Source organism: Oncorhynchus masou, chromosome 9 (genome assembly GCF_036934945.1).
Source record: "Oncorhynchus masou masou isolate Uvic2021 chromosome 9, UVic_Omas_1.1, whole genome shotgun sequence".
NCBI lineage: Eukaryota > Metazoa > Chordata > Actinopteri > Salmoniformes > Salmonidae > Oncorhynchus > Oncorhynchus masou.
The window spans coordinates 84626181-84649199 of NC_088220.1; the positions used below are offsets into that span (position 1 = coordinate 84626181).

Consider the following 23019-nt stretch of genomic DNA (forward strand, 5'->3'; position numbering starts at 1 on the left):
ACACAGAGTATCAATCTGTTGTCTCTATACACAGAGTATCAATCTGTTGTCTCCAGACACAGAGTATTGATCTATTGTCTCTATACACAGAGTATCAATCTGTTGTCTCTATACACAGAGTATCAATCTGTTGTCTCCAGACACAGAGTATTGATCTATTGTCTCTATACACAGAGTATCAATCTGTTGTCTCCAGACACAGAGTATCAATCTGTTGTCTCTATACACAGAGTATCAATCTGTTGTCTCCAGACACAGAGTATTGATCTATTGTCTCTATACACAGAGTATCAATCTGTTGTCTCCAGACACAGAGTATCAATCTGTTGTCTCCAGACACAGAGTATCAATCTGTTGTCTCCAGACACAGAGTATTGATCTATTGTCTCTATACACAGAGTATCAATCTGTTGTCTCTATACACAGAGTATCAATCTGTTGTCTCCAGACACAGAGTATCGATCTGTTGTCTCTATACACAGAGTATTGATCTAATGTCTCTATACACAGAGTATCAATTTGTTGTCTCCAGACACAGAGTATTGATCTATTGTCTCTATACACAGAGTATCAATCTGTTGTCTCCAGACACAGAGTATTGATCTGTTGTCTCTAGACACAGAGTATTGATCTATTATCTCTATACACAGAGTATCAATCTGTTGTCTCTAGACACAGAGTATTGATCTGTTGTCTCTATACACAGAGTATTGATCTAATGTCTCTATACACAGAGTATCAATTTGTTGTCTCCAGACACAGAGTATTGATCTGTTGTCTCTAGACACAGAGTATTGATCTATTATCTCTATACACAGAGTATCAATCTGTTGTCTCTAGACACAGAGTATTGATCTGTTGTCTTTATGCACAGAGTATTGATCCGTTGTTTCTAGGCACAGAGTATTGATCTGTTGTTGCCCCAGCTCCATAACCACCAAACACTAATCATATTTATCTCAGGCCATCACACACACACACACACACACACACACACACACACACACACACACACACACACACACACACACACACACACACACACACACACACACACACACACACACACACACACACACACACACTCCACAGTCCCTTCTCCCTCCTCCAGAGTGGCCAATTTGAACAGGGTCCGGCCGGAGGTGCAGAGGTGATGATGAGGATGTGGGTTGTACATCATCAAACCCTGCGAGGCGCGTCAGAAGCAGCCATTATTGAATCAGCACTGCTTTGTTAAATCCGACACATGTCAGAACCAGGTGTAAACGGGGCTAGAGAAAGAGATGAATAGGACAGAGTGCTATAGACAGAGTCTGTTGGTCACTTCTTGTAGAAGATCGGATAGTGGAGAGAATCAAATCATATTAAATTGTATTTGTCACATGTGCCGAATACAACTGGTGTAGACATTAGAGTGAAATGCTTACTTACATGGCCTTAACCAACAATGCAGTTAAAAAAAAAAATATACACTATAAAAAAAAGAATAAGAAATAAAAGTAACAAATAATTAAAGAGCAGAAGTAAAATAACAATAGTGAGACCATTGCACCAGTACAGAGTCAATGTGAGGAGGTACCGGTTTTGTTGAGGTAATATGTACATGTAGATAGAGTTCTTAAAGTGACTATGCATAGATGATAACAACAGAGAGTAGCAGCAACAGAGTGCGTGGGGTTGTAATCTGTTTAGAAGCCTCTTGGATCCTAGATTTGGCGCGGTAGCAGAGAGAACAGTCTATGACTAGGGTGGCTGGAGTCTTTGACCATTTCTAGAAGGGAGATTATCAGAGTGCTTGGAAGGGGCACACTCCTTAAAACAACATTTCCTTGAACAATAATCACACCCTTGTGTTAGTAACCGGATTAAAGTGTGTATGCGGGGGGGGGGGAGGGGGGACAACTCAGATCTTATTGGTGGAAATGTCCATCCATCATCTCTCTTCCTCCACTCTGGTGACAGCTGAAACTAGCTGTGATTTGAACCGGTAGAGCTACGGTATGATGGTGTCTGTAGAGATGGACAGACGTTATCAGACAGGTGTCTTGTAGGTGTGGCGGATACATGCGGATTTCTGACGATGTAAGGTCCATTATGGGATTTCAGCTGTAATTCAGGAGAGCATCTGAATAGGTTTTAATAAGCCCGGTGTTTTTTGAATGGATGGTTGTGGGTCTGGGTCCGTATTCATGAAACGTCTCAGAGTGCTGATCTCTGATCAGAATAGAATTTTAGAACACAATGAATAAGAATGCATGGACAGGGGGGAATCTGATCCTGGACCAGCTCTCCTACTCTGTATTTTTATGAATACAGGCCCGGGACATCTTTGGCTCAACATCTACACTATGGTTACAAATGTATGTGGACACCCCTTCAAATGTATGGGTTCGGCTATTTCGGCCACAACCTTTGCGGACGGGTGTATAAAATCGAGCACACAGCCACGCAATCTCCTTAGGGAAAACATTGGCAGTAGAATGGCCATTACTGAAGAGTTCAGTGACTTTCAACGTGTCATCGTCATAGGATGCCACCTTTCCAACAAGTCAGTTTATCAAATTTCTGCCCTGCTAGAGCTGCCCCGGTCAACTGCTTAGTGCTGTTGTTGAGAATTGGAAACGTCTAGGAGCAACAACATCTAGGGGCTCAGCCGCGAAGTGGAAAGACGCACAAGTTCACAAGGGAGACATGATCCTAGATCCTTGTAGAATTGTAGTGCCGACTGCGAGCCACATCAGCCTGACCTCACTAATGCTCTTGTGTCTGAATGGAAGCAAGTCCCTGCAGCAATGTTCCAACATCTAGTGGAAAGCCTTCCCAGAAGAGTGGAGGCTGTTATAGCAGCAATGTTCCAACATCTAGTGGAAAGCCTTCCCAGAAGAGTGGAGGCTGTTATAGCAGCAATGTTCCAACATCTAGTGGAAAGCCTTCCCAGAAGAGTGGAGGCTGTTATAGCAGCAATGTTCCAACATCTAGTGGAAAGCCTTCCCAGAAGAGTGGAGGTTGTTATAGCAGCAGTGTTCCAACATCTAGTGGAATTCCTTCCCAGAAGAGTGGAGGCTGTTATAGCAGCAATGTTCCAACATCTAGTGGAAAGCCTTCCCAGAAGAGTGGAGGCTGTTATAGCAGCAATGTTCCAACATCTAGTGGAAAGCCTTCCCAGAAGAGTGGAGGCTGTTATAGCAGCAATGTTCCAACATCTAGTGGAAAGCCTTCCCAGAAGAGTGGAGGTTGTTATAGCAGCAATGTTCCAACATCTAGTGGAAAGCCTTCCCAGAAGAGTGGAGGTTGTTATAGCAGCAATGTTCCAACATCTAGTGGAAAGCCTTCCCAGAAGAGTGGAGGCTGTTTTAGCAGCAATGTTCCAACATCTAGTGGAAAGCCTTCCCAGAAGAGTGGAGGCTGTTATAGCAGCAATGTTCCAACATCTAGTGGAAAGCCTTCCCAGAAGAGTGGAGGCTGTTTTAGCAGCAATGTTCCAACATCTAGTGGAAAGCCTTCCCAGAAGAGTGGAGGCTGTTTTTGTAGCAATGTTCCAACATCTAGTGGAAAGCCTTCCCAGAGGAGTGGAGGCTGTTATAGCAGCAATGTTCCAACATCTAGTGGAAAGCCTTCCCAGAAGAGTGGAGGCTGTTATAGCAGCAATGTTCCAACATCTAGTGGAAAGCCTTCCCAGAAGAGTGGAGGCTGTTATAGCAGCAATGTTCCAACATCTAGTGGAAAGCCTTCCCAGAAGAGTGGAGGTTGTTATAGCAGCAATGTTCCAACATCTAGTGGAAAGCCTTCCCAGAAGAGTGGAGGCTGTTTTAGCAGCAATGTTCCAACATCTAGTGGAAAGCCTTCCCAGAAGAGTGGAGGCTGTTTTTGTAGCAATGTTCCAACATCTAGTGGAAAGCCTTCCCAGAGGAGTGGAGGCTGTTATAGCAGCAATGTTCCAACATCTAGTGGAAAGCCTTCCCAGAAGAGTGGAGGCTGTTATAGCAGCAATGTTCCAACATCTAGTGGAAAGCCTTCCCAGTAGAGTGGAGGCTGTTATAGCAGCAATGTTCCAACATCTAGTGGAAAGCCTTCCCAGAAGAGTGGAGGCTGTTTTAGCAGCAATGTTCCAACATCTAGTGGAAAGCCTTCCCAGAAGAGTGGAGGCTGTTTTTGTAGCAATGTTCCAACATCTAGTGGAAAGCCTTCCCAGAGGAGTGGAGGCTGTTATAGCAGCAATGTTCCAACATCTAGTGGAAAGCCTTCCCAGAAGAGTGGAGGCTGTTATAGCAGCAATGTTCCAACATCTAGTGGAAAGCCTTCCCAGAAGAGTGGAGGCTGTTATAGCAGCAATGTTCCAACATCTCGTGGAAAGCCTTCCCAGAAGAGTGGAGGCTGTTATAGCAGCAATGTTCCTACATCTAGTGGAAAGTCTTCCCCGAAGAGTGGAGGCTGTTATAGCAGCAATGTTCCAACATCTAGTGGAAAGCCTTCCCAGAAGAGTGGAGGCTGTTATAGCAGCAATGTTCCAACATCTAGTGGAAAGCCTTCCCAGAGGAGTGGAGGCTGTTATAGCAGCAATGTTCCTACATCTAGTGGAAAGCCTTCCCAGAAGAGTGGAGGCTGTTATAGCAGCAATGTTCCAACATCTAGTGGAAAGCCTTCCCAGAAGAGTGGAGGCTGTTATAGCAGCAATGTTCCAACATCTAGTGGAAAGCCTTCCCAGAAGAGTGGAGGCTGTTATAGCAGCAATGTTCCAACATCTAGTGGAAAGCCTTCCCAGAAGAGTGGAGGCTGTTATAGCAGCAATGTTCCAACATCTAGTGGAAAGCCTTCCCAGAAGAGTGGAGGCTGTTATAGCAGCAATGTTCCAACATCTAGTGGAAAGCCTTCCCAGAAGAGTGGAGGTTGTTATAGCAGCAATGTTCCAACATCTAGTGGAAAGCCTTCCCAGAAGAGTGGAGGTTGTTATAGCAGCAATGTTCCAACATCTAGTGGAAAGCCTTCCCAGAAGAGTGGAGGCTGTTTTAGCAGCAATGTTCCAACATCTAGTGGAAAGCCTTCCCAGAAGAGTGGAGGCTGTTATAGCAGCAATGTTCCAACATCTAGTGGAAAGCCTTCCCAGAAGAGTGGAGGCTGTTTTAGCAGCAATGTTCCAACATCTAGTGGAAAGCCTTCCCAGAAGAGTGGAGGCTGTTTTTGTAGCAATGTTCCAACATCTAGTGGAAAGCCTTCCCAGAGGAGTGGAGGCTGTTATAGCAGCAATGTTCCAACATCTAGTGGAAAGCCTTCCCAGAAGAGTGGGAGGCTGTTATAGCAGCAATGTTCCAACATCTAGTGGAAAGCCTTCCCAGAAGAGTGGAGGCTGTTATAGCAGCAATGTTCCAACATCTAGTGGAAAGCCTTCCCAGAAGAGTGGAGGTTGTTATAGCAGCAATGTTCCAACATCTAGTGGAAAGCCTTCCCAGAAGAGTGGAGGCTGTTTTAGCAGCAATGTTCCAACATCTAGTGGAAAGCCTTCCCAGAAGAGTGGAGGCTGTTTTTGTAGCAATGTTCCAACATCTAGTGGAAAGCCTTCCCAGAGGAGTGGAGGCTGTTATAGCAGCAATGTTCCAACATCTAGTGGAAAGCCTTCCCAGAAGAGTGGAGGCTGTTATAGCAGCAATGTTCCAACATCTAGTGGAAAGCCTTCCCAGAAGAGTGGAGGCTGTTATAGCAGCAATGTTCCAACATCTAGTGGAAAGCCTTCCCAGAAGAGTGGAGGCTGTTTTAGCAGCAATGTTCCAACATCTAGTGGAAAGCCTTCCCAGAAGAGTGGAGGCTGTTTTTGTAGCAATGTTCCAACATCTAGTGGAAAGCCTTCCCAGAGGAGTGGAGGCTGTTATAGCAGCAATGTTCCAACATCTAGTGGAAAGCCTTCCCAGAAGAGTGGAGGCTGTTATAGCAGCAATGTTCCAACATCTAGTGGAAAGCCTTCCCAGAAGAGTGGAGGCTGTTATAGCAGCAATGTTCCAACATCTAGTGGAAAGCCTTCCCAGAAGAGTGGAGGCTGTTATAGCAGCAATGTTCCAACATCTAGTGGAAAGCCTTCCCAGAAGAGTGGAGGTTGTTATAGCAGCAGTGTTCCAACATCTAGTGGAATTCCTTCCCAGAAGAGTGGAGGCTGTTATAGCAGCAATGTTCCAACATCTAGTGGAAAGCCTTCCCAGAAGAGTGGAGGCTGTTATAGCAGCAATGTTCCAACATCTAGTGGAAAGCCTTCCCAGAAGAGTGGAGGCTGTTATAGCAGCAATGTTCCAACATCTAGTGGAAAGCCTTCCCAGAAGAGTGGAGGTTGTTATAGCAGCAATGTTCCAACATCTAGTGGAAAGCCTTCCCAGAAGAGTGGAGGTTGTTATAGCAGCAATGTTCCAACATCTAGTGGAAAGCCTTCCCAGAAGAGTGGAGGCTGTTTTAGCAGCAATGTTCCAACATCTAGTGGAAAGCCTTCCCAGAAGAGTGGAGGCTGTTATAGCAGCAATGTTCCAACATCTAGTGGAAAGCCTTCCCAGAAGAGTGGAGGCTGTTTTAGCAGCAATGTTCCAACATCTAGTGGAAAGCCTTCCCAGAAGAGTGGAGGCTGTTTTTGTAGCAATGTTCCAACATCTAGTGGAAAGCCTTCCCAGAGGAGTGGAGGCTGTTATAGCAGCAATGTTCCAACATCTAGTGGAAAGCCTTCCCAGAAGAGTGGAGGCTGTTATAGCAGCAATGTTCCAACATCTAGTGGAAAGCCTTCCCAGAAGAGTGGAGGCTGTTATAGCAGCAATGTTCCAACATCTAGTGGAAAGCCTTCCCAGAAGAGTGGAGGTTGTTATAGCAGCAATGTTCCAACATCTAGTGGAAAGCCTTCCCAGAAGAGTGGAGGCTGTTTTAGCAGCAATGTTCCAACATCTAGTGGAAAGCCTTCCCAGAAGAGTGGAGGCTGTTTTTGTAGCAATGTTCCAACATCTAGTGGAAAGCCTTCCCAGAGGAGTGGAGGCTGTTATAGCAGCAATGTTCCAACATCTAGTGGAAAGCCTTCCCAGAAGAGTGGAGGCTGTTATAGCAGCAATGTTCCAACATCTAGTGGAAAGCCTTCCCAGAAGAGTGGAGGCTGTTATAGCAGCAATGTTCCAACATCTAGTGGAAAGCCTTCCCAGAAGAGTGGAGGCTGTTTTAGCAGCAATGTTCCAACATCTAGTGGAAAGCCTTCCCAGAAGAGTGGAGGCTGTTTTTGTAGCAATGTTCCAACATCTAGTGGAAAGCCTTCCCAGAGGAGTGGAGGCTGTTATAGCAGCAATGTTCCAACATCTAGTGGAAAGCCTTCCCAGAAGAGTGGAGGCTGTTATAGCAGCAATGTTCCAACATCTAGTGGAAAGCCTTCCCAGAAGAGTGGAGGCTGTTATAGCAGCAATGTTCCAACATCTCGTGGAAAGCCTTCCCAGAAGAGTGGAGGCTGTTATAGCAGCAATGTTCCTACATCTAGTGGAAAGTCTTCCCCCGAAGAGTGGAGGCTGTTATAGCAGCAATGTTCCAACATCTAGTGGAAAGCCTTCCCAGAAGAGTGGAGGCTGTTATAGCAGCAATGTTCCAACATCTAGTGGAAAGCCTTCCCAGAGGAGTGGAGGCTGTTATAGCAGCAATGTTCCTACATCTAGTGGAAAGCCTTCCCAGAAGAGTGGAGGCTGTTATAGCAGCAATGTTCCAACATCTAGTGGAAAGCCTTCCCAGAAGAGTGGAGGCTGTTATAGCAGCAATGTTCCAACATCTAGTGGAAAGCCTTCCCAGAAGAGTGGAGGCTGTTATAGCAGCAATGTTCCAACATCTAGTGGAAAGCCTTCCCAGAAGAGTGGAGGCTGTTATAGCAGCAATGTTCCAACATCTAGTGGAAAGCCTTCCCAGAAGAGTGGAGGCTGTTATAGCAGCAATGTTCCAACATCTAGTGGAAAGCCTTCCAGAAGAGTGGAGGTTGTTATAGCAGCAATGTTCCAACATCTAGTGGAAAGCCTTCCCAGAAGAGTGGAGGTTGTTATAGCAGCAATGTTCCAACATCTAGTGGAAAGCCTTCCCAGAAGAGTGGAGGCTGTTTTAGCAGCAATGTTCCAACATCTAGTGGAAAGCCTTCCCAGAAGAGTGGAGGCTGTTATAGCAGCAATGTTCCAACATCTAGTGGAAAGCCTTCCCAGAAGAGTGGAGGCTGTTTTAGCAGCAATGTTCCAACATCTAGTGGAAAGCCTTCCCAGAAGAGTGGAGGCTGTTTTTGTAGCAATGTTCCAACATCTAGTGGAAAGCCTTCCCAGAGGAGTGGAGGCTGTTATAGCAGCAATGTTCCAACATCTAGTGGAAAGCCTTCCCAGAAGAGTGGAGGCTGTTATAGCAGCAATGTTCCAACATCTAGTGGAAAGCCTTCCAGAAGAGTGGAGGCTGTTATAGCAGCAATGTTCCAACATCTAGTGGAAAGCCTTCCCAGAAGAGTGGAGGTTGTTATAGCAGCAATGTTCCAACATCTAGTGGAAAGCCTTCCCAGAAGAGTGGAGGCTGTTTTAGCAGCAATGTTCCAACATCTAGTGGAAAGCCTTCCCAGAAGAGTGGAGGCTGTTTTTGTAGCAATGTTCCAACATCTAGTGGAAAGCCTTCCCAGAGGAGTGGAGGCTGTTATAGCAGCAATGTTCCAACATCTAGTGGAAAGCCTTCCCAGAAGAGTGGAGGCTGTTATAGCAGCAATGTTCCAACATCTAGTGGAAAGCCTTCCCAGAAGAGTGGAGGCTGTTATAGCAGCAATGTTCCAACATCTAGTGGAAAGCCTTCCCAGAAGAGTGGAGGCTGTTTTAGCAGCAATGTTCCAACATCTAGTGGAAAGCCTTCCCAGAAGAGTGGAGGCTGTTTTTGTAGCAATGTTCCAACATCTAGTGGAAAGCCTTCCCAGAGGAGTGGAGGCTGTTATAGCAGCAATGTTCCAACATCTAGTGGAAAGCCTTCCCAGAAGAGTGGAGGCTGTTATAGCAGCAATGTTCCAACATCTAGTGGAAAGCCTTCCCAGAAGAGTGGAGGCTGTTATAGCAGCAATGTTCCAACATCTCGTGGAAAGCCTTCCCAGAAGAGTGGAGGCTGTTATAGCAGCAATGTTCCTACATCTAGTGGAAAGTCTTCCCGAAGAGTGGAGGCTGTTATAGCAGCAATGTTCCAACATCTAGTGGAAAGCCTTCCCAGAAGAGTGGAGGCTGTTATAGCAGCAATGTTCCAACATCTAGTGGAAAGCCTTCCCAGAGGAGTGGAGGCTGTTATAGCAGCAATGTTCCTACATCTAGTGGAAAGCCTTCCCAGAAGAGTGGAGGCTGTTATAGCAGCAATGTTCCAACATCTAGTGGAAAGCCTTCCCAGAAGAGTGGAGGCTGTTATAGCAGCAATGTTCCAACATCTAGTGGAAAGCCTTCCCAGAAGAGTGGAGGCTGTTATAGCAGCAATGTTCCAACATCTCGTGGAAAGCCTTCCCAGAAGAGTGGAGGCTGTTATAGCAGCAATGTTCCAACATCTAGTGGAAAGCCTTCCCAGAAGAGTGGAGGCTGTTATAGCAGCAATGTTCCAACATCTAGTGGAAAGCCGTCCCAGAAGAGTGGGAGGCTGTTATAGCAGCAATGTTCCAACATCTCGTGGAAAGCCTTCCCAGAAGAGTGGAGGCTGTTATAGCAGCAATGTTCCTACATCTAGTGGAAAGTCTTCCCCGAAGAGTGGAGGCTGTTATAGCAGCAATGTACCAACATCTTGTGGAAAGCCTTCCCAGAACAGTGGAGGTTGTTATAGCAGCAATGTTCCAACATCTAGTGGAAAGCCTTCCCAGAAGAGTGGAGGTTGTTATAGCAGCAATGTTCCAACATCTTGTGGAAAGCCTTCCCAGAAAAGTGGAGGCTGTTATAGCAGCATTGTTCCAACATCTAGTGGAAAGCCTTCCCAGAAGAGTGGAGGTTGTTATAGCAGCGAAGGGGGATGTTGGACAAGCAGGTTTTCACATACTTTTGGTCATGTAGTTTACCAGTGGGCTATTAAAGCAGAGACCTCCATCTTGTGGCAACACTGTGAAGCACATCGAAGACATTGTAAAACATTTTACCATCACATTTTTAGGACTCGTCTGGCTAGTAACTGATAAACCGATTTATGCATCTTTGACATCAACCAGAAATACTTTATTGTATGAAATCACATTCTAAACTTTATAAATATATGTAAACTCCATTATGCATGTAATTTATAAATAAATCATATTGTGACAATAGAAAGTGTTTTTCTCCATATATGATTTTGAGCAATTTCAACTTTATTTGATGGATGGCTATGTTCAACTAGAAACAACTAATTAGAATAGTCTGAATTTGCATGACATGTTAAACAGGTCCATTGCTCTTGATAACACAGCATCAGGCATCCCTCACTCTGCCCACTATCATTGTTCTACTTCCCATCCAGTCTTTGTCACTTTTTTAAATCTAATTTTAGAAATGTCTCACATTTCACCATTTAGAGGGAGACGAGTTTCACTGTGATTAAAACCTATGATGGTTATTGCACTATAGACAATTGATGGATCCCCCTCTGCCTTGAGAAATATAATACAATCTTTACCTTAACAGAAACTGTATCCATAGAAGACATTTGAGATCAAACTTTTAGAGCAAATTCACTTATATTTTTATTGAATTTATGAATTTGTGTTTATTTATTTTATTCTCAACAGCAAGAAACATACAAGTAATTAGAACCCCGATGAAAGGTTTCTCACATGATAGAACCCTGGAGAAAGAATTCCCACATGATAGAACCCTGGTGAAAGGATTCCCACATGATAGAACCCTGGAGAAAGGATTCCCACATGATAGAACCCTGGAGAAAGAATTCCCACATGATAGAACCCTGGAGAAAGAATTCCCACATGATAGAACCCTGGTGAAAAGATTCCCACATGATAGAACCCTGGTGAAAAGATTCCCACATGATAGAACCCTGGTGAAAGGATTCCCACATGATAGAACCCTGGTGAAAGAATTCCCACGTGATAGAATCCTGGTGAAAGAATTCCCACATGATAGAACCCTGGAGAAAGAATTCCCACATGATAGAACCCTGGAGAAAGAATTCCCACATGATAGAACCCTGGTGAAAAGATTCCCACATGATAGAACCCTGGTGAAAGAATTCCCACGTGATAGAATCCTGGTGAAAGAATTCCCACATGATAGAACCCTGGAGAAAGAATTCCCACATGATAGAACCCTGGAGAAAGAATTCCCACATGATAGAACCCTGGTGAAAAGATTCCCACATGATAGAACCCTGGTGAAAGGATTCCCACATGATAGAACCCTGGTGAAAGAATTCCCACGTGATAGAATCCTGGTGAAAGAATTCCCACGTGATAGCCATTCCCAGTAAGCACAGTGCTTCTTCATCAATCCCTCAACGTTGTTAAGACCAGCTTTATAAAACGGGAGACCAAAAAAACGTCCCTGGCCAACCAATCATGCAACTTCCTTCTTATGAATACTGTTACCTCAACATTGATTTATTATTTTATGGAAAATATATTATGGCTATAGATTGTGGCTTTAGATGACCACTTACATGGCACGTGCTTTGCAGAGGAGGTGCACATCTGGCTCCCAGGCACAAATCCTATCAGGGAGCTACAAGCTGAGAAAACGTACAGTTCAGATTGCATCATGTTATAACATCAGGCATGTGCTTGTGACAGATGAAAAGTCACATCACGGTTTGGACTAACGTCGAAGCCTCATGAGTAACACAGGAATGGAGAACTGTTTACCTGGTAAACTACTTTCATGTTTTTGTCCAGTTCATCAACCAGAAGCATAGTTTCTAAACAGAAAGAAAGAAAAGGACACATAATGTGTTTGTGTTATGCGTAACGTATTTACGGCAGGTGTTATAACTCTTGAAGCGAGTATATTCTTAGGAATCATTTCAATAAACCACTGTTTTGTTTTTGTCTTTTTCTTTCTTATTTTAGTCCATTACGTTGATATTATACTGCGTACTGTAATGCTGTGCAACACATCGACGTATTCAATATTATTCTGTCGTGAACCAATTCCCTTTAAAAGTATTCGTTATTTCCTTAAACATGCGTTCCTCTCCTGGCTAAAACAGGACTTGTTTTAATTGGTTGGGCCTGGGATGGCGTGGCCTTGAGACCAGACAAACCCAGTCAGGCCCGTTGTCTCCAGAGGCTAGTGCACAACACCACCTGAAGGTTTCCTGGCCAACTGCAAGACGCCAGGAAAGACAACAAGAGAAAGAAGACTCGTTGGTGTTTCTGAAAGGGCTACAGAGCGAGAACAGTTTCATCCTTTCATTCTTCTTTTTTATTATCCTAACAAAGTTTCATGTAGTTATAGATATTTTTTATTCAAAATAACATCTGAATATTATACATAATTCTCTTTTTTTGGGGGGGGGGACTATGTACAGAAGTGCAAAGAAAGTACAACCTAGGTTTCCCCTCGTTTGTTAGTGGCTAAGTGAAGAGATCAGTGTACGTACTCCATGCTCGACCCGCCTCCAACCCCTGACCCCGACTACAATGCCCCCCCCCCTAAGAGTGATCAAATAGGCAGCTGGGTTTTCAACACGGCCTGACATCCAGGGACATTTAAAATATTCAAACAATAGTTACTATTTAAATAAATGAACAAGATTTCTTAGTAATGTTTTTCCCATGTAAGAGTGACTAGTGACTGTTACCACCCAGAGGATTATGACAATAGTGTTCCGTGGTTTCCGTGGTTACCACAGTAGGCCTCATGTATCTACGTCGTTCCTCAATGTCAGATACCCATATCAAATATATTTGTTCGAAAAACTTAAACAGACAAGATTTTAACAAAATTCTTACAGTTCACAGAAAAGAAAAAACATTTTTTTGTTTGTTTTACAATCATAAAACTAACAGTGTAATTTTCAAATCAATGTTACATGAAATTTCAGAAAACTAAATATGGTATGAAGAACACACAACAACAAAAAACACACACATTACCTAATATTCAGCATCCTACAAAAGTTACTGGTGAAAATCTAGTGAGACAAACACCTTTAACAGAAATATCACAAATGTAATCGGTGCACTAAACAAAACAAAACAACACATTCATCTTCTTCACCGTCTTAGTAACTCAACAACAAAACACCATGTTTTCAGTGAAGGAAAGACATAAGCAACAATCCTATACACGCTGTGTGGTGACAAAACGGAAAGGGGGTAGGAGAAGAGGACGATTTGAAAAGGCATGTCGCATTGTTGCCGAACTCGTGGTGTTTTCTAAGGCTTTGGATGAGTAATACAATCAGGGGCAAACTTTTGCCAACTCTTTTATATCATACCATCAATCAACATGCTCCAAGCAACACCCACAATGCATGCAGAGGCAGTTTTTAGAAAACAGCTCTACACTCCCCCATTGCTTCTATACACAACTCTACACTCCCCCATTACTTCTATACACAACTCTACACTCCCCCATTACTTCTATACACAACTCTACACTCCCCCATTACTTCTATACACAACTCTACACTCCCCCATTGCTTCTATACACAGCTCTACACTCCCCATTACTTCTATACACAGCTCTACACTCCCCCATTACTTCTATACACAGCTCTACACTCCCCATTACTTCTATACACAGCTCTACACTCCCCCATTACTTCTATACACAGCTCTACACTCCCCCATTGCTTCTATACACAGCTCTACACTCCCCCATTACTTCTATACACAGCTCTACACTCCCCCATTACTTCCATACACAGCTCTACACTCCCTCACGCGTCCATCCATCCAGAAGTGTATCTGTGATTTTGGCTCGTCCTGCCCTACCACAGAGAAAGAGAAAGAGAGAGAAAGAGAAAGAGAGAGAGAAAGAGAGAGAGAAAAGAAACACAGGAAGAGAAAGAGAGAGAGAAAGAGAGAGAGAAAAGAAACACAGGAAGAGAATTAGAGAGAGAAAAAAAACACAGGAAGAGAAAGAGAGAGAGAAAAGAAACACAGGAAGAGAAAGAGAGAGAGAAAGAGAGAGAGAAAAGAAACACAGGAAGAGAAAGAGAGAGAGAAAAAAAACACAGGAAGAGAAAGAGAGAGAGAAAAGAAACACAGGAAAAAAAACAACCTCTGGCTGTAACTATCCAAAATTATACCTAACTCACAGTTAACTACACGAAATGTGTTTTTCACAAGTTCTCTTATGTCATAGACCATATGCAACGCACTTAACATGATTTGTAGTTGTTGTTGAATGAATTGTGAACACCGCCACATTGAAACTGACATAACATCTCAACCATTTTTTTTTTTTTTTACCTTTATTTAACCAGGCAAGTCAGTTAAGAACAAGTTCTTATTTTCAATGACGGCCTGGGAACAGTGGGTTAACTGCCTGTTCAGGGGCAGAACGACAGATTTGCATCTTGTCAGCTGGGGGATTCGAACTTGCAACCTTTCGGTTACTAGTCCAATGCTCTAACCATAAACCATAAGCCACCCTCAGTGGTGTAAAGTTCTTATTAAGTAAAAACACTTGAAAGTACTACTTCATGTTTTTTTTTTTTAGGGGGGGTATCTGTACTTTATTTGACTATTTATAATTTTGACAACTTGTACTTTTACTCCACTACATTCCTAAAGAAAATATTGTACTTTTTACTCCTTATATTTTCCCTGAAAAAAAAACCGAAAGTACTCGTTCAATTTTGAATTCTGAGCGGGACAGGAAAATAGTCAAATTCACACACTTATCAAGAGAACACGTGGGCATCACTACTGCATCCAGTCTGGCGGATGACTAAACACAAATGCATAATTTGTAAATAATGTCTGAGTGTTGGATTGTGCCCCTTGTTATCCATTAATTATGAAAACAACAAACTGGTGGCGTCTGCTTTGACATAAGGACATTTTTTTTTAAATATTTATGGTTTTACTTTGACTTTTGATACGTAAGAATATTTTAGCAATTACATTTACTTTTTAAACTTAAGAATATTTAAAACCAAGTTCTTTTAGACTTTTACTCAAGTTGTATTTTACTGGGTGAATTTCATTTTTACTTCAGTAACTTTCTATTAAGGTATCTATACTTTTACTCAAGTATGACAATTGGGTACTTTTTCCACCACTTGCCACTCTGCAACTGTTTGAAACATCTCACTCCTCTCAGTGATTTGGTTTATCGTGCAACTTTCAACAGTTCCTCATTCTATCATTCCTTTTCTAGAGTATTTTTTCCATCACTAGTGAGATAGACTATACCCAGAGAGGACCGGGTCTTAACAGAACCAACTAGAGTCTATAGACTATACCCAGAGAGGACCGGGTCTTAATAGAACCAACTAGAGTCTATAGACAATACCCAGAGAGGACCGGGTCTTAACAGAACCAACTAGAGTCTATAGACTATACCCAGAGAGGACCGGGTCTTAACAGAACCAACTAGAGTCTATAGACAATACCCAGAGAGGACCGGGTCTTAACAGAACCAACTAGAGTCTATAGACTATACCCAGAGAGGACCGGGTCCTAACAGAACCAACTACAGTCTATAGACTATACCCAGAGAGGACTGGGTCCTAACAGAACCAACTAGAGTCTATAGACTATACCCAGAGAGGACTGGGTCCTAACAGAACCAGCTAGAGTCTATAGACTATACCCAGAGAGGACCGGGTCCTAACAGAACCAACTAGAGTCTATAGACTATACCCAGAGAGGACCGGGTCCTAACAGAACCAACTAGAGTCTATAGACTATACCCAGAGAGGACCGGTTCCTAACAGAACATACTAGAGTCTATAGACTATACCCAGAGAGGACCGGTTCCTAACAGAACCAACTAGAGTCTATAGACTATACCCAGAGAGGACCGGGTCCTAACAGAACCAGCTAGACTCTATAGACTCTACCCAGAGAGGACCGGGTCCTAACAGAACCAACTAGAGTCTATAGACTATACCCAGAGAGGACCCGGTCCTAATAGAACCAACTAGAGTCTATAGACTATACCCAGAGAGGACCGGGTCTTAACAGAACCAACTAGAGTCTATAGACTATGCCAAGAGAGGACCGGGTCTTAACAGAACCAACTAGAGTCTATAGACAATACCCAGAGAGGACCGGGTCTTAACAGAACCAACTAGAGTCTATAGACTATACCCAGAGAGGCCCGGGTCCTAACAGAACCAACTAGAGTCTATAGACTATACCCAGAGAGGACTGGGTCCTAACAGAACCAACTAGAGTCTATAGACTATACCCAGAGAGGACTGGGTCCTAACAGAACCAGCTAGAGTCTATAGACTATACCCAGAGAGGACCGGTTCCTAACAGAACCAACTAGAGTCTATAGACTATACCCAGCGAGGACCGGGTCCTAATAGAACCAGCTAGAGTCTATAGACTATATCCAGAGTGGACCGGGTCCTAACAGAACCAACTAGAGTCTATAGACTATACCCAGAGAGGACCGGTTCCTAACAGAACCAACTAGAGTCTATAGACTATACCCAGGGAGGACCGATTCCTAACAGAACCAACTAGAGTCTATAGACTATACCCAGAGAGGACCGAGTCCTAACAGAACCAACTAGAGTCTATAGACTATACCCAGAGAGGACCCGGTCCTAATAGAACCAACTAGAGTCTATAGACTATACCCAGAGAGGACCCGGTCCTAATAGAACCAACTAGAGTCTATAGACTATACCCAGAGAGGACCGGGTCCCTTCTTTTGTGCAAACCATGAAAAATGATATCAATTAAAGAAACCCAACTGAAAACAACATATAAGAGAATCTTGGTCTGCTTACAAACTAGTGGGCGTGACTATCTCCTCGTGGTGACATTGAAAGTGTGTCCTGTGTTTTAAATGGATGATGCCTCCACAGACATAAAGGCATAGCTGATAACATTCTGTAGATGGCAATAGTTCTTCTCCGTACGAGGCCCACCAGTATTGTTGTGTGTGTGTGTGTGTGTGTGTGTGTGTGTGTGTGTGTGTGTGTGTGTGTGTGTGTGTGTGTGTGTGTGTGTGTGTGTGTGTGTGTGTGTGTGTGTGTGTGTGTGTGTGTGTGTGTGTGTGTGTGTGTGTGGAATGCAATGATCAACTGAACCCTCCTAGAGCAGCGTGCATGTCAGTACCACTATAGTTTACAGGTGGTTGGACGTTACTGGCTCTAGAAATAATCTTCTACAGATTTCTATGTTTACAGGCATGAAGGGTGTGGAGCTGTGGGACACCGGCACACTGCAGTTTCATCTGCGGGAGAACAATGAATAGATCAGAAGAGAATCGTAAAAATAATGAATTACAGAATAATTTGAAGAACGTTGTCAAAAGAGATTTGCATGAAAATTTTTATGAAAATTAGTCTTACTGTTCTGCTTGAGATTTCTAGATCTGAGTCACATACTTGTGCCTAGTAAGATGATCTGTGGATATTAATGGAATCTGAGGAAGAACATGAGAGAGAAAACAGCTTTTACAACACAACACTCTCAACGGGATATTTTCATTTTACTTTGCCTCACTTACAGACTGTGCTAAACACACCCAGTGATGGAAAAAGTACTAAATTCTCATACTAGAGTAAAAGTAAAAGATACCTTAATGGAAAATGACTCAAGTAATAAGTGAAAGTCACCCAGTTTTAAATACCACTTCATTAAAAGCCTAAAAGTATTTGGTTCTAAAAACAGATAACTCTTAAGGATCCAATGAACCATTGGGGTGGCAGGGTAGCCTAGTGGTTAGAGTGTTGGACTAGTAACCGGAAGGTTGCAAGTACAAACCCCCGAGCTGACAAGGTACAAATCTGTCATTCTGCCCCTGAACAGGCAATTAACCCACTGCCTAGTTAAATAAAGGTAAAATAATTAAATAAAAATTCTGTAAATTTTCACATTCAAATTGTGCCCTCTCCTCAAACAATAGCATGGTATTACCTTACTGTAATAGTTACTGTAAATTGGAAAGTGCACTTAGATTAACAAGAATTTAAACTTTCTGCCCATATAAGATATGTCTATGTCCTGGGAAATGTTCTTGTTACTTACAACCTCATGCTAATCGCATTAGCCTACGTTAGCTCAACCGTCCCATGGAAGGGACACTGATCCCGATTAAGAATCAAAAGTAAATGTAGTTTATAAAATATACTTAAGTTTCAAAAGTAAAATTAAAGTACAAATAATTTAAAATTCATCACGTTAAGCAAACCAAACGGCACATTTTTATTTATTTTTCGGATACCCAGGGTCACACTCAAACACTCCAACAGAATTTGTGTTTAGTGAATCCGCCAGATAAGAGACAGTAGGGAGGACAAGGTGTGTTCTCTTGGTAAGTGTGTGAATTGGACCATTTTCTATCCTGCTAAGCATTCAACATGTAACGAGTACTTTTGGTTGTCAGAGAAAATGTATGGAGTAAAAAGTACAATATTTTCTTTAGGAATGTAGTGAAGTAAAAGTAAAAGTTGTCTACAATATAAATAGTAAAATAAAGTACGGATACCCCCCAAAAAATACTAGTACTTTAAAGTATTTTTACTTGAGTACTTTGCACCGCTGAATACACAATCAATCGTATTTAAACGAACGGCGAATATCCATTACAATTAAAACAAGACTGACCACTGAGGAGTAAACGATGTCGTCATTTTCCTGAATGTTGGTCGGTGTCTTTAAACGCCTCAGGGGAATAGTTAGAGGTGGAATCAATCACCACGCATCCATCCTCCTCTTCTGATGGCCATTCATAACCATTCAATGAGGGGTCATAAGTACCAAACATATGGTGGATACTGCCTATAGAAGAGTACTCTCAAAACACCACCCCGGAAGTGGCTTGCTTCCATCACAGGAAGTGGAGCGAGAGAGAGGAAGCAGAAGAGGAGCAAACCTGATTGGCTGTTGCGTTTGCAAAGGGAACGCTTGTGGCAGAGGAGGTGGCTGCAGACACAGTGGCGGGCGTGGCACCGTGCATCATGGGTACTTTGGGGAGAAAAACAGGTGAAACAACTAGCCTACAGTAAAACAACATCTCACTGCTCATAATATTCTCAAAATGTGCTTCAAAATTACTCATACACTTAATTCACATTTCCAGAACGATACACGTCTCATAATTGACCCACCACCACCTCCACCACCAATAAGATGATAATACCATAACTAACCCTGTCTGCAACCCACAGTCCGTCCCAGTCCAGTCCAGTCCCACTCTGTCAGGAAATAGAAGATTAAAAGCTCTGTATTTTTTTCCCTCCAAGCTGTGAATCTAAATGCCAATTATATGTCATATTCTACTACAAATGATTTCCCGTTAAACACAAATAATGCAAGAAAATCAATTGTTTAACTATGGAATCGCTGCAATCTATTTAGTTGACAGCAGTTTATAACAGAGCGCTACAACACTGTACCACATCTCAATTGTTCACCGCAAATTCATATCCATGTCTTCTCTATCATCAGGCAACACCTGGCCAAGTGACAACGAAATCATTGGTATGTATTGGTATGCATTGGTATGCATTGTTATGTATTGGTATGCATTGGTGTATATTGGTGTGTATTGGTATGTATTGGTATGCATTGGTATGCATTGGTATGTATTGGTATGCATTGGTATGCATTGGTATGTATTGGTATGGATTGGTATGTATTGGTATGTATTGGTATGCATTGGTATGTATTGGTATGTATTGGTATGTATTGGTATGCATTGGTATGTATTGGTATGTATTGGTATACATTGGTATGCATTGGTATGTATTGGTATGTATTGGTATGCATTGGTATGCATTGTTATGTATTGGTATGCATTGGTGTATATTGGTGTGTATTGGTATGTATTGGTATGCATTGGTATACATTGGTATGTATTGGTATGTATTGGTTTGTATTGGTATGTACTGGTATGCATTGTTATGCATTGGTATGTATTGGTATGCATTGGTATGTATTGGTATGTATTGGTATGCATTGGTATGCATTGGTATGTATTGGTATGTATTGGTATGTATTGGTGTGTATTGGTGTGTATTGGTATGTATTGTTATGTATTGGTATGTATTGGCGTGCATTGGTATGTATTGGTATGTATTGGTATGTATTGGTATACATTGGTATGTATTGGTATACATTGGTATGTATCGTTATACATTGGTATGTATTGGTATGTATTGTATACATTGGTATGTATTGGTATGTATTGGTATGTATTGTATACATTGGTATGGATTGCTATACCTTGGTATGTATTGGTATGTATTGGTATGCATTGATATGTATTGGGGACACTAGATGCAGAAGATATTCACAATTAAATATTTGTATTAATATGTTTATATTTTGATCTTGTTCATGTTCGTATTATCTTATGTAAACTGCATGCAATCTATCTATCTATCTATCTATCTATCTATCTATCTATCTATCTATCTATCTATCTATCTATCTATCTATCTATCTATCTATCTATCTATCAATCAATCAATCAATCAATCAATCTATCTATCTATCTATCTATCTATCTATCTATCTATCTATCTATCTATCTATCTATCTGTCTATCCATCCATCCATCTATCTATCTATCTATCTATCTATCTATCTATCTATCTATCTATCTATCTATCTATCTATATATCTATCTATCTATCTATCTATCTATCTATCTATCTATCTATCTATCTATCTATCTATCTATCTATCTATCTATCTATCTATCTATCTATCTATCTATCTATCTATCTATCTATCTATCTATCTATCTATCTATCTATCTATCTATCTATCTATCTATCTATCTATCAAGGGATGGAGATGAGTAGGACTATTGAGATTCCTCCTTGGCCCCAAGAGTGGTAAATGGCCACCTTGATGTCTTGAGATAGAGTATGAGGGACTAAAAAGGCTTTAAGGTAATCAGGATGGAAAGCGTGCACCTACCAACAGTTGTTGCAGGTGTCATGCACAATATTGAGCCTGCCCATCATGCATTGCACCAAGAAGTGGATTGGAAAGGGAGACGGGGAGAAGAAATCAACACGCAGAAAGACAGTGTCATTAGAGGGAGACAGTGTTGTTATGGGTACAGAAGGATGCAGTACTTTCACCGTCTACTGCAGTGGGCTAAATCAGGGTTCATTGGTAGTCTGAAACAAATCTACACACCTCACACAGGAGGTGGAGTTGGTGGTGTTGGATGTAGTGGTGGTGGTGGTGGTGGAGGTGGTGGTGTTGGATGTAGTGGTGGTGGTGGTGGTGGTTATAGTGGTGGTGTTGGATGTAGTGGTGGTGGAGGTGGTGGAGGTGGTGGTGTTGGCTGTAGTGGTGGTGGTGGAGGTGGTTGTTTTGGATGTAGTGGTGGTGGTGGTTATAGTGGTGGTGATGGTTATAGTGGTGGTGTTGGATGTAGTGGTGGTGGTGGTGGTGGAGGTGGTGGTGTTGGATGTAGTGGTGGTGGTGGTGGTGGTGGTGGTGTTGGATATAGTGGTGGTGGTGGTGGTTATAGTGGTGGTGGTGGAGGTGGTGGTGGTGGATGTAGTGGTGGTGGTTATAGTGGTGGTGGTGGTGGTGGAGGTGGTGGTGTTGGATGTAGTGGTGGTGGTGGTTATAGTGGTGGTGGTGGTGGTGGTGGTGTTGGATGTAGTGGTGGTGGTGATTATAGTGGTGGTGGTGGTGGTGGTGTTGGATGTAGTGGTGGTGGTGGTTATAGTGGTGGTGGTGGTGGTGGTAGTGTTGGATGTAGTGGTGGTGGTGGTTATAGTGGTGGTGGTTGTGGTGGTGGTGTTGGATGTAGTGGTGGTGGTGGTGGTTATAGTGGTGGTGTTGGTTTTAGTGGTGGTGTTGGATGTAGTGGTGGTGGTGGTTTTAGTGGTGGTGTTGGATGTAGTGGTGGTGGTGGTGGTGGTTATAGTGGTGGTGGTGGTGGTGGAGGTGGTGGTGGTGGTGGAGGTGGTGGAGGTGGTGTTGTTGGTGGTGGTGGATGTAGTGGTGGTGGTGGTGGTGGAGGTGGTGGAGGTGGTGTTGTTGGTGGTGGTGGATGTAGTGGTGGTGTTGGTGGAGATGGATGTTATGGGCTTTAAAAAAAGAAGAAGACACCTGTATCATGTCTGATATCAAGTTGAAATGTATTCAATTTGGAGTTTGCATCCCAATATTACACTTCACATATACAGAAGACTGAAATATAACATAGAAACACCAAATTTCTGGCGTTATTACAATTGATTGATTATGAAATTGTGAAAAGTGTGGATAACAATCCACCGTTGAGACCACTAGGTCATTTTACTGCAGGTAAGGGCTACACAGAATTACACAGGTGATACAGTGCATTTGGAAAGTATTCAGACCCCTTAACTTTTTATACACTTGTTATTACGTTACAGACTTATTCTGAAATAGATGACATAGTTTCCCCCCCTCATCAATCTACACACAATATCCCATAATGACATCACAATATCCCATAATGACATCACAATATCCCATAATGACAGAGCAAAGACATGTTTTTAGAGATTTTTGCAAATACAGTGCCTTGCGAAAGTATTCGGCCCCCTTGAACTTTGCGACCTTTTGCCACATTTCAGGCTTCAAACATAAAGATATAAAACTGTATTTTTTTGTGAAGAATCAACAACAAGTGGGACACAATCATGAAGTGGAACGACATTTATTGGATATTTCAAACTTTTTTAACAAATCAAAAACTGAAAAATTGGGCGTGCAAAATTATTCAGCCCCTTTACTTTCAGTGCAGCAAACTCTCTCCAGAAGTTCCGTGAGGATCTCTGAATGATCCAATGTTGACCTAAATGACTAATGATGATAAATACAATCCACCTGTGTGTAATCAAGTCTCTGTATAAATGCACCTGCGTTGTGATAGTCTCAGAGGTCCGTTAAAAGCGCAGAGAGCATCATGAAGAACAAGGAACACA

General features: G+C 42.5%; 1 protein-coding gene across 4 annotated transcripts in view; it reads right to left on the reverse strand.

The window, feature by feature from the left end:
- Positions 1-17456: 17456 nt before the first annotated feature.
- Positions 17457-23019, reverse strand: part of LOC135546707 (muscleblind-like protein 1) — an 89508-nt gene continuing 83945 nt past the window's right edge. For 2 of the 4 annotated variants that reach the window (XM_064975338.1, XM_064975335.1), the window contains 3 exons: positions 21020-21055; positions 18966-19057; positions 17457-17513 (listed from right to left, as the gene is read on the reverse strand). In XM_064975338.1, coding sequence (XP_064831410.1) covers positions 17457-17513; positions 18966-19057; positions 21020-21055 — 185 coding nt within the window. The remainder of the gene's footprint in view (positions 17514-18965; positions 19058-21019; positions 21056-23019) is intronic. The other 2 variants (XM_064975339.1, XM_064975337.1) reach the window with 1 other exon arrangement.